The following is a 10,834-nucleotide window of genomic DNA, read 5'->3' as shown; positions in this document are numbered from 1 at the left end:
TGGCGACCATCGTGTGTTAATCAAAACACAACGTACGAGCTCAAACTCACCATAGATAAAAACAAAAGTAACGTTTTTACGGAGTAAATATTGACCGCTGTGTTATTTGGTGGAACTAATCAAGGTAACAACGTTTTTATATATTATTTAGTTAAAAAAAATGTTTTCTTCTACGTTCTAGTCACTCAGCTGTTCATCATAGTTCAGTTAACGTTAGTGGTGGTAGCTTCTATTTTAACTTTAACATTAGTGAACACAATCCACTCACTGCTGCGTGAGCACGATTCAGAAGGCGACAGAAGAGTATATTCGTTACATTTATATTGCTACTAAACACTTCTGCTGTGGTACTAGGCTGTATTGAAGTCTTAACGAGGTGTACTCCTGATGGCAGGTTCAGCCATGACCGAGCAGCAGCAGCAGCAGCAGCAGCAGCCCAACGCGAGCACGGAGGGCATCGTTGGCCTCGATGAGCCCAAGAAGATGACCCGGGAGGACTGGAGGAAGAAGAAGGAGCTGGAGGAGCAGAGGAAGCTGGGAAACGCTCCAGCTGAGGTGGACGAGGAAGGAAAGTAAGTTATTAATAAAATAATAACCTTTCTAAACCCAGGCTACAAAGTACTTTACAACAACAACCACATAAATACAGAGAGATCAGCATAATGAAAACAAGAATAGCAGTAATAAAAAAAAAAAAGGAAAATCCCAAACGTCGAACAGGGGGAGATGTACTTCAAAAAGTGATCCAATACATACCAAAGTGTCACACTTATACCCACATTAAACATGCAAGGATCAGAGGTGAAAGGTTATCTAAAAGCTAAGTTAAAAAGGTCGTTTTTTTTAAACAGTCAAAGGATTCAGCAGATTTAGTGGAAATGAGTGAGTTCCAGAGTCTAGGGGCTAAAACAGCAAAGGAGCAGTCACCCAGAGTTTGAATTTTTTTGTGTGCTATCACCAAGAGATTGTGGTTGGATGGCCTAAGAGGTCGTTCTTTGATGTAAGGGGTTAAAAGCTCAGAAATATAAGCCATGTAGTGCTTTATAAGTGTACAAGGATTCTGAATAATAAAAGGTCTAACTAGCACAGGACATACACATACTTGTGTAATACTTAGAAAGTCTACTTGAGTATTTAAGTGTTTTTTAGACTTGAAAGGGACAGACAAAACTCCTGACATACTAGATACTACATTTCAATCCCACTTACTTCAGTCCTACAGGTAGCACCGTCTAATAAATCTTACTGACCTTGTTATTGTCTCAACCATTTTCATGTCCAAATTATTTATTAGTTTTCAACCAGTGAGTAGTGTCATCACCTAATAACCAAGAAGTGATAGAAAACAAAACATACATGGAAACCTCTGTCATCATAAAGTCATCGTAAGTTTAAAATTTCTGTTGTAGCTTTAATTTGTACCCTTTGTGCTGCTGCTGTTTTATTTTCCAGGGACATTAACCCTCACATCCCTCAGTATATTTCATCAGTGCCATGGTACATCGACCCATCCAAAAGGCCCACACTAAAGCATCAGCGACCACAGAGTGAAATTCAGCTGCAATACTCGTCCATCGGAGAGTGGTACAAGAGAGGAGTGCAAGAGGTGCGGACCGTTCAATGAGTTGTTTTCATCTTGTCATTATAAAGTAACTTCACAGTTAATCGCTCTTTGTTGTCCTTCAAACAGAACAATGTCACCACTAAATTTCGTAAGGGATCTTGTGAGAACTGTGGTGCCATGACGCACAAGAAGAAGGACTGCTTGGAGGTAAAAGATGAAACCATATTTCATCTTACGGTAGATAAGGACTTAAAGCTCTCTGTTTTTCTCTGGCTATGAACAGACTGAAATTAATTGTGATTACTCTATATGACTTACAAAAACAAACCAGACCATCAGCGACAAGACTGATTATTTCTATATAAATATTTTTAGTTATTTTGTCTTCAATGATGTTAACCTCTGACATTCTCTTTTCAATCAGCGACCCCGAAAAGTTGGGGCGAAGTTCACAGGCACAGGCATAGCTCCAGATGAACATTCTCAGCTGCAGCTTGACTTGGACTATGATGGGAAGCGTGACCGCTGGAACGGGTACGATCCCGAGGAACACCAGCGCATTGTGGAAGAGTACGCCAAAGTAGATCTGGTAAGCAGTCTGTTGGTAAATTAAGCTTCGTTTAACCATGCAGCAAATTCATTGTTTGGTTTGTATAGAGGAAAAATCCAACACAGATCTCTGCTGTCTCTCAAGGACAATCTTTTATGTGACAGTAGAGAGCCTAATTCAAACAAACTATACACAACATAGGAGCCACTTAAGGTGGTTCGAGCATCTAATTAGGACGCCTCCTGGGCGCCTCCCTTTGGAGGCTCGCTGGAGGGGTTATATATCCTGTCTGGCCTGGGAACGCCTCGGGATCCCGTAGGAGGATCTGGAAAACGTTGCTGGGGAAATGGGATGCCTGGGTCACCTTGCTTAGCTTGATGCCACCGCAACCCGCCCCCGGATTAGCGGTAGATAATGGATGGAATATACACAACATCAAAATGATCTCAAAACCAAACCTAGTAAATGTAATGAGGGTAAAACTGAGTCAGAAGTACAATGTACAATGTATCTGACTGTGTTATCTCCTGCTTGTTTACTACCTAAATGTGACTTTGCAAATGTTTCTGCCCCTCAGGCCAAGAGGACTCTGAAGGCACAGAAGCTTCAGGATGAGCTGGCCTCTGGAAAACTGGACCCGACTGTAAGTGTGCGATAATGTTTGGATTGCATTGATGTCTAATTTAAGAATTAACAAACAAGTCACTCTTCCAAAAGGCCGACGTTTAATTCTCGGTATCCTTTTTCTGCAGGAGCGAGAACATGACAGTGAGGATGAGGATGAAGATAAATATGCAGACGACATCGACATGCCGGGTCAGAACTTTGACTCCAAGAGACGAATCACCGTCAGGAATCTGCGTATCAGAGAAGACACTGCTAAAGTAAGAAACAATGACCTGATCCTTTCTGGCTTTTTACATTTTATGATGCTTATTTCTCTCTCATGGACTAGTTTGGCTGTTTCTAATATCCACAGATAAAGCTGATTTAAGTTAGAGATGTGACTAACTCAAACACCAGTAATCTAACCTTCTCGTGACTGTTCCTCACAGTACTTGAGGAACTTGGATCCAAATTCAGCGTACTACGATCCAAAGACTCGAGCTATGAGAGAGAACCCGTACTCCAACACTGGCATGAACCCTGACGAGTAAGTTACTGTTTTTGTCAGAACTCAGAAACTCTTATAAGCCTTCAGTGGACTAACTCTTAAACTGTTTTGTCTGACAGAGTCGGGTATGCCGGAGACAACTTTGCTCGCTACTCTGGGGACACAATCACCATGGCTCAAACACAGCGTAAGTCACAGAGATATTTTCCAGCTCTCTAATAGGATTTATGATTCTATGATGGTGGGTTATAGGACTTCTGGTTTCCTTACTATGAGGGGTGTAATTATCCATCGATATGGATTGATATATCTATTCAATGATCAGTGGGTCACTTTTCTTTTTATTGTAGCATCAAACTCCCTGTACTTTAATAAGGAGAAGACACATCCCTGACTATTTTAATGGTTTGATATGTTATTTGCTTTGATCACATGGTCACCAAAACTGATTTGATAAGAACAAGAGAGGAAATATTATTGCAGCAAACAATATGAAACACACGGTACATTTATATTAAAGCAGGGGTCTCCAGCCTTTTTTCATCTGATGGCTACTTTGAAAAAGTAAAAGTGGCAAAAGCTACTTGCATTACATCACTGTAACTTCTGGTGGCGCACCGTGTTGATTCTTTTGTCGACTGAAACGTTGGTACCGCAGATGAGGCATGCACACTTGTCACATTCGTGGATAAAAACTAGTTTTCCCACCCCCCCGTGGAAATAGTATGTTTTCTGCTTTTTCTTGGTGTGGCCACCTTCAGCGTCTGTCATAAATCTGGCTAAACAGGCTAATAGCACCGAACGCCTCACTTGAGCTCAACCAGCGGGTACAGCATAAGTGACCCGAGCTGTCAATGGAGGTTGCTGCAACATTGCTGTGATTGGTCAGGTTCAGACGTTGACAAACTTGCCAGGAGCATCACAGTTTTTTATTGACAGCTGATATATCCTATTATTTTATATTGGAGGGGGTGGGACATCCCTGAATTTGATTGAATTGAAGTGGGAAGAGGCTTTCAAGGTGCATTCATTGTTGTCTGATTTTTTGTACAGAGTCTGTGAACCTCTTGGCGAGCTACTAAAATCCAGGCCACGAGCTACCGGTAGCTCACAGGCTACCTGTTGGAGACCCCTGTATTAAAGGCTATAGTAATACATTACAGAGGGTTAAACCTGCTCAAACCATTGGTTACATGTTTTGACTCCCGGTCCGCCGTTCATTCGGTGTATGTCATCCCCCACTTTCTATTCCCCACACTTTCTGTCTCTCTTCAGCTGCAAAAAAGGCAAAAAAAAAAATAGTTTCAATATATCGACACACTTACAGTATGTTGATATATTTCTATATATGAAATCGTAATCCCTATGTAGAGATATGTGTTACATCACCAGATTCTTGCCATTACACAGCCCTAAACCAAACCGTGTCTACTGTTGACGAGATACTGAAGGCAGCTTATATTCGCTTATATTATTATGTTATGGTATATGCACCACAGGTATGTATCATGCATTTATACTCTTAAGTCATAATTTTCAATGCTTTATTATGTGACAGTGTTCGCCTGGGAGGCCTATGAAAGAGGCTCTGAGGTGCATCTGCAGGCCGACCCCACCAAGCTGGAGCTGCTGCACAAATCCTTCAAGGTCAAGAAGGAGGACTTCAAAGAGAAACAGAGGGACGGCATCCTGGAGAAGGTACACAGCTGGCGTCTCTTTTTTTAGCAGCAGGCTGTTAATTGCGTGTCACACTGTGAAAAATGGGTCTGATAGAATCTAGGCCACAGTCTGTCAGACTGCATAATATGAATTTTATGTAATGTTAAACTGTTCAATGAGTGCTTGATGAATCATAAAAACAATGATGCAACTAGTGCAATTAAAAACCTAAAATTCAATGTTAGTGTCTCAGCCAGTGTTCATACTGGCTTTACTGATGATGTTGGTGCCTTCGTGTGTGACAATCAGTACGGAGGGGAAGAGCACTTGGATGCACCGCCGCGGGAGCTGCTGTTGGCTCAGACCGAGGACTACGTGGAGTACTCTCGTCACGGCGCCGTACTGAAGGGGCTCGAGAAGGCCGTGGCTCGCTCCAAGTATGAGGAGGACGTGCTCATCAACAACCACATCGTAAGGATGGAACACCCCGTAGAATTTTGTCACATTTTATTTGTTTGTGTACTAAATATATTCCTCTGTCCTTAGTGCATTTGGGGCTCCTACTGGAAGGACGGCTTCTGGGGATACAAGTGTTGTCACTCCATGGTTAAACAGAGTTACTGCACAGGAGAGGTTGGAGTTGGAATCGTAAGTAGATGTGCTAACAACATTAAAAGAGCATTTGTTTGATTCAAAGTTTATCAGTTTGTGTAACTTCTATCCTGTTTGTTGTCTATTCTTATCCTGAAGAGCAACACAGACTGTGTCCCGTTCGAAGAGGGGCTGATTGAGCCACAGGAGGAAGAAGAGCCAAAGTCTCTTCTGGAAGTAAGTCACCTCTACATCTGATCATCTGCTGTGTTTTTATTGTCAGTGTAACTGTAGATCCAACTGATGTCAATGTTTTTAATCCCCAGATGCACCGAGATAAGATGATGAAGGAGAAGAAGAAGAAAAAGAAGAGCAAAAAGAACAAGAAGCACAACTCGGACAGCAGCGATTCAGAGGGGGAAGAGAAGAAGAAGAAGGAGAAGCTGAAGAAGGTAAAGTCAGCTTTGTGTTCTTCTGTCTGTGTCTCCTGTGTGGATTATTTCGCTGTGACTGACCTCCATGTTGTTTTCTCCTCCCAGGCGCTGGAAGCAGAGGACAAGTGGGAGAAGGACATAAAGGCCATAATGCTGCTGGATGAGAGGAAGAGGCCGTACAGCAGCCTGATGGAAGTGAAGGCGCCCACTGAGGAGGAGATAGAGGCCTATCAAATGAAGCGCCCCCGGGAAGATGATCCCATGGCCTCCTTCCTGGGACAGTGATGTCTTGTCCGTCTCTGCGGACTCCTCTGAATTCTCCCAAAGGACTCTACCAGAGCAGCTGCTCGGTGAAAAAAACCCCATAAAACTCTCATGTGAATTTAGAGCCGGAGCTCTCTGTTTGGTTACGAATATGACAGAAACTGTGTACAGTGTTTTGGTAATTTCATTCTGTAATGTTTTTGACGCCACATGGTTTCAGACTTTAGGACTAAAATAACGTGTGCTTTTGTTCAGACTTGAGCCGTTAAACAGAAAATATATAAAGGAAATCACATTCTCCCGGCCTTGAGATCCTCGGTCGTAACAACTTTGAGGGATATAAATACTTTTAGAGGAATTAATGCACCATTTTTTATAATAAAATTCATATTTCTCTGAATACTTTGTGCTGTGTTTAATGTTTTTATTTAATTTTGATGATGATGATGACCATGAATGTAAAAGTGCTGTTGTGTCGTGCAGCTGACATTTAATTAGAAAGTACAGTAGTCATGTGAAATATTGAGGAACTCTTCAATAGTTGTGAAGGAAGTGAAGCATTGTATGAGATGGATCAAACTGAACTGAAGCACTTCATTTAATAGTATTTTTCTTACAGCTCCTATCTAACGTCTGCATGCATGAAAAGCATTAAATTGCACCGACTGTAAATCCAGAAGTGGTCCTTCCTGAAGTGTTTGGAGACTGACTGTAGGACTGCTGTGCGATCTTGTGCCCTCAGTCTTATGTATCAATATTGTCTCACAGAAACCTGCAGCACGGCCACTGGTTGTGTAATTCCTGTTCACATGGTTTTAGTTTGAGGTGCATACAGTAGATTTCTAAACACGAGGCACTGCCTCTCCCAACAGCTGGAGCATTTTTATTGGTCTCTCAGCTCTTGGCTCTGCATCACAGCTATAAACAAACACATCTGGTCACATTCATACGATGAAGTTAATACACTTCTGCAGACCCTCTTTGCTGTTCTTCCACTTGTAACTTCAAGTGCTAATAGTGGTATTTTTTTTGAAGTAGAGAATAATGTTACTTTATAACTTATATAACAGGAAGTCGTTCGTGTTGTTAAATATGTTTAGCACGTCTGTTATTACATCTGATTTTCCCACAGCTGAAGTTGATGCGTCATCACGTCAGTGCACTGACTTGAATTTAATGACTTCATGGTGAAAATATTTTTTGGCAGCGTTCTTACAGGGCGGATGTCATGGACTATGATTCTCTGCTCTGCACATTTCTCTGCAGCACTTCTGTTTAAGAATGCTATCTCTCCCGATTACTGGAGAACCTTGTAGGAAAGTTTGTGCACTCTTATGCAGAAAAAGGACTGGGATAGAGCCGGAAGATGCCCGTGTGCATAATTTGTCAACTGGTGAGTTACTTCTCTTCAGTTTTTAACATGCCTGGTGCACTCCCTGCGCAGAAATATGCTGCTCTCTGCTTTGTGCACAACTGACGCTTCAGATCTCGAAGTCATAGCCTTAAACTGACAACACCATTAAGACTATGTTTACATGTGTTTTCATCATAAGCTGGAGATAGTTTGCATGCATCCTGCTCTCTCTTTCAGCCTTGTTTGTTGACATTTAAATGATATCATGCCGCACGACAAATGTGTCGTTAACAATCACTCATCTTCTCTTGACTCCACAGTGACCATCATGCTCCAGATGTGTGTGATCTTCTGTTTGCTGTCAGTTGTCCTCTCACAGTCAACTTCTATCCCACCCAAGAAAGGTCGTAACATCACCATCCACTCCTCACAGTTGGTCTGCAGTCTGCCAGGCCCAGCGGGGCCGCCGGGGAACCCAGGAGCCCCAGGATCACCAGGGGCCATGGGCCCTATGGGAGCCCCAGGGAAGGACGGCCCAGATGGGAAGGATGGAGAGAATGGACAAAAGGGAGGTGGAGGTAGTTACTGACAGACTCTCTTCTATTGTTATCTTAAAATCATAATTTAATTTAAATAAATGTCTGTTAAGTCACTATCTATCAGCAAATGAGGTAACACAATGGTGATTGAGCCTATGGCCCACTGATGAAAGCCTTTGCATTTGCAGTATATAGTATTATTACAGACTGGGTGTCTGTGGCGACATTCATGGAAAAAATCACCAGCAGCGCCCAGTTAGTGACGCGTTTTCCATCAGCCAGCAGTGGCTTGTCTGCCAGAGAGGGTAGGCGGAGCTAAGCGGCTGCCTTTCCGGTCTCTGCAAGCGTTGCGAGTAAACAGTAATCTACTATGGCTGAACAAACAAAGAAAAGATTGATGACTACAGATACAACTTCAAAAATAAGTGAAAATCCAAATAAAAAGAAACAAATTGGACGCTCAGATGAAGGCAAACAGTCTAAAAAGGAAAGCGACCACCAGCGAGGAAAAGCAAGAGTTACAACCGCAAGAAAGGGAGCCAACTGTAGACATCTGGACATGTAGGAAGTGTACTCCTGCAATTACTGTTTGCCATTTGGTGCTGCTAAAGAGAACGAAACTGAAATCTTCGAGATTGTATCTATAATGTTAAAGTTGCTATGAGCACAAGACCTATATCTTAAACCTCTTCTGATCTTGCGTGTGTGCTGTAGTCTTTTTTAATCTGCCTCTGTGTAACCGTCTGGCGTACTGCACGCTGTGAAACTTTGCTGGAGAAAATGTAAACAAAGCTCTCTCGGTCTGCGTGCTGTCAGAATCCTCGGCAGATATAGCTTCTTGCTCATGAAGTTGTCTGCTTTTGTGGGTCATAAAGGGGTCATTACCGGTATAAACTACACTAAAGTGGATTTAAGATTAACCTTTGAACTCTAAAACAACGTGTTGAATATTTCTTAGCTTTATACTTCGTCACTGTTTGGAATTTTATAAGAAGTGCTTATAAACATTATATTGTACTCATGCTACACAGGTCTTCTGCTCGGACACAGGACTTCTGCAGGGGTCTACAGAGGCCCCAGCTGTTAACATTATTTAATACAATGAATTATATAAAAATGATATAAAGTCAGGTCGTGGAGATATTTTAGGCTCTTCTTGTTCTTGTTTTGAACATTTGTGAGTATTCATGTGTATGGTGCTAGGCTGTAGAGTAGTATTCGCTCTGTATCATCATTTTGCATCCACTCTCAGGTGATCCAGGGAGGACAGGGAACCAAGGCAAGCCAGGTGTGAAAGGCCGTGAAGGTGTCATTGGCAAAGCTGGACCGCGAGGATTGAAGGGGCTCAGGGGGTCACCAGGAGTCGCTGGTAAACGAGGATCAAAAGGGGAGCTGGGGGACGTGGGGGAGCAAGGAGAGCCTGGAGGCTGCAACTGTGGCAGCACAGCCCGAGCCGCCTTCTCTGTGGCCGTGACCAAGAGCTACCCCAAAGAGCGTCTGCCCATCCGCTTCAGCCGGATCCTGCTGAACGAGGGGAATCACTACAACGCCAGCAGTGGGAAGTTTGTCTGTGCCATCCCCGGGGTCTATTACTTCACATATGATATCACTCTGGCTAACAAGCACTTGGCCATCGGGCTGGTGCACAATGGACAGTACAAGATCAAGACATTTGATGCAAACACAGGGAACCATGACGTGGCCTCTGGTTCTACTGTTCTCCACCTGAAGCAGTCTGACCAGGTGTGGCTGCAGATCTTCTACTCCGAGCAGAACGGACTCTTCTTTGACCCTTTCTGGACAGACAGCACCTTCACTGGCTTTCTTATCTACGCTGACGAGGACTATCTCACTCAGGCTGATAAAAAAGCTAATGGTCAGGATGACAGTTAATACCGTCATCCTGATGTATGTTTGTTTTATTTTAATAACTGGCTTAGTTTGAAATGCAAAAATCAACATTTCAAAAGATTGCCCCACATTGGAAGGCCTCAGTGTATTTCAGTTGTTTGCAGGTTGTGACACCAGGGGGCGCACAAGGAGAGAAAAAGACCACCTCGATTTAATCTTGAATGGCCATGTGTTTTGGCTGCAGTATCCTTGACGGTAATATGAAGTTACAGAGTTTTTGTAATCCTCTTGTTGCTTTAGCTTTACTTCATCGGAGCTGTGATGTTTCCTCAGGGTGTTTTTATTGTTATAGAGGGTGGCACAAAGCCATCTTCTGTGACACAAGTGGATTTTCATTTAATATACAAAGACAACAAAAAAGTGACATTAAACCAATATGGCCCCACTAATTTTACATTATGTTTGTGTGTGTGTGTGTGTGTGTGTGTGTGTGTGTGTGTGTGTGCGCATGCTCATTTTAATGCACTAAATTCCATAAAACCAAGAAATATAAATACTGCAACTTCTAAACTTGTCTCTTTAGCAATTAACATAAGGCATGCATTTCTACACTATTCCCAAAGTGGTGTCTTGGTATGACCACATGGCAGGGCTCCATGGAGTTATTTTTATGTAATTGCATTATTTCATTATTTACTTTTATTGACTTTGAAACAATATGAGGCCAGATAGGAAGGATAGAGGGAGAGATTTTTGTCGTGGAAGGGGGGTTGGGCGGTTGGGTTACTGCATTGGACAGATTAAATAGTGCTCATCACAAATGGTGGATAAAGACATTATTTGACACAGATAAAAAAAAGTAACTGAAATAAGAGATTTAATTAATATATTTATTTACATTTTTATTATTTAAA

General features: G+C 42.4%; 2 protein-coding genes across 2 annotated transcripts; both read left to right on the top strand.

The window, feature by feature from the left end:
- Positions 1 to 2: 2 nt before the first annotated feature.
- On the top strand, positions 3 to 6,538 carry slu7 (SLU7 homolog, splicing factor). Its single transcript, XM_069669892.1, has 15 exons — positions 3 to 124; positions 395 to 572; positions 1,453 to 1,606; positions 1,691 to 1,771; positions 1,989 to 2,153; positions 2,692 to 2,757; positions 2,867 to 2,998; positions 3,170 to 3,267; positions 3,348 to 3,415; positions 4,787 to 4,926; positions 5,197 to 5,358; positions 5,434 to 5,535; positions 5,638 to 5,715; positions 5,805 to 5,930; positions 6,018 to 6,538. Exons 2-15 carry the CDS (start codon positions 403 to 405, stop codon positions 6,195 to 6,197), a joined length of 1,722 nt encoding a protein of 573 aa, XP_069525993.1. The 5' UTR covers positions 3 to 124; positions 395 to 402; the 3' UTR covers positions 6,198 to 6,538.
- An 862-nt stretch (positions 6,539 to 7,400) lies between these two features.
- c1qtnf2 (C1q and TNF related 2) lies at positions 7,401 to 10,360 on the top strand. Its single transcript, XM_069670258.1, has 3 exons — positions 7,401 to 7,569; positions 7,851 to 8,108; positions 9,322 to 10,360. The coding sequence occupies exons 1-3, from the start codon at positions 7,458 to 7,460 to the stop codon at positions 9,960 to 9,962; spliced, it is 1,011 nt and encodes a 336-aa protein (XP_069526359.1). The 5' UTR covers positions 7,401 to 7,457; the 3' UTR covers positions 9,963 to 10,360.
- The last annotated feature ends 474 nt before the right edge of the window (positions 10,361 to 10,834 follow it).

This window comes from Semicossyphus pulcher, unplaced genomic scaffold (assembly GCF_022749685.1).
Source record: "Semicossyphus pulcher isolate SPU_LCO1_2020_fin unplaced genomic scaffold, fSemPul1.0.p SCAF_2, whole genome shotgun sequence".
Taxonomy (NCBI): domain Eukaryota; kingdom Metazoa; phylum Chordata; class Actinopteri; order Labriformes; family Labridae; genus Semicossyphus; species Semicossyphus pulcher.
This window is presented reverse-complemented; position numbering and strand designations above follow the sequence as displayed.

Excerpts from the sequence above, each read along its gene's own strand:
- slu7 (XM_069669892.1), top strand. The coding sequence starts at position 403 with ATGACCGAGCAGCAGCAGCAGCAGCAGCAGCAGCCCAACGCGAGCACG. Across the intron at positions 5,359-5,433 it reads TGCTCATCAACAACCACATC|TGCATTTGGGGCTCCTACTG; the intron begins GTAAGGATGGAA and ends CTCTGTCCTTAG. Across the intron at positions 5,716-5,804 it reads AGCCAAAGTCTCTTCTGGAA|ATGCACCGAGATAAGATGAT; the intron begins GTAAGTCACCTC and ends TTTAATCCCCAG.
- c1qtnf2 (XM_069670258.1), top strand. The coding sequence starts at position 7,458 with ATGCTATCTCTCCCGATTACTGGAGAACCTTGTAGGAAAGTTTGTGCA. Across the intron at positions 7,570-7,850 it reads TGTGCATAATTTGTCAACTG|TGACCATCATGCTCCAGATG; the intron begins GTGAGTTACTTC and ends TTGACTCCACAG. Across the intron at positions 8,109-9,321 it reads TGGACAAAAGGGAGGTGGAG|GTGATCCAGGGAGGACAGGG; the intron begins GTAGTTACTGAC and ends ATCCACTCTCAG.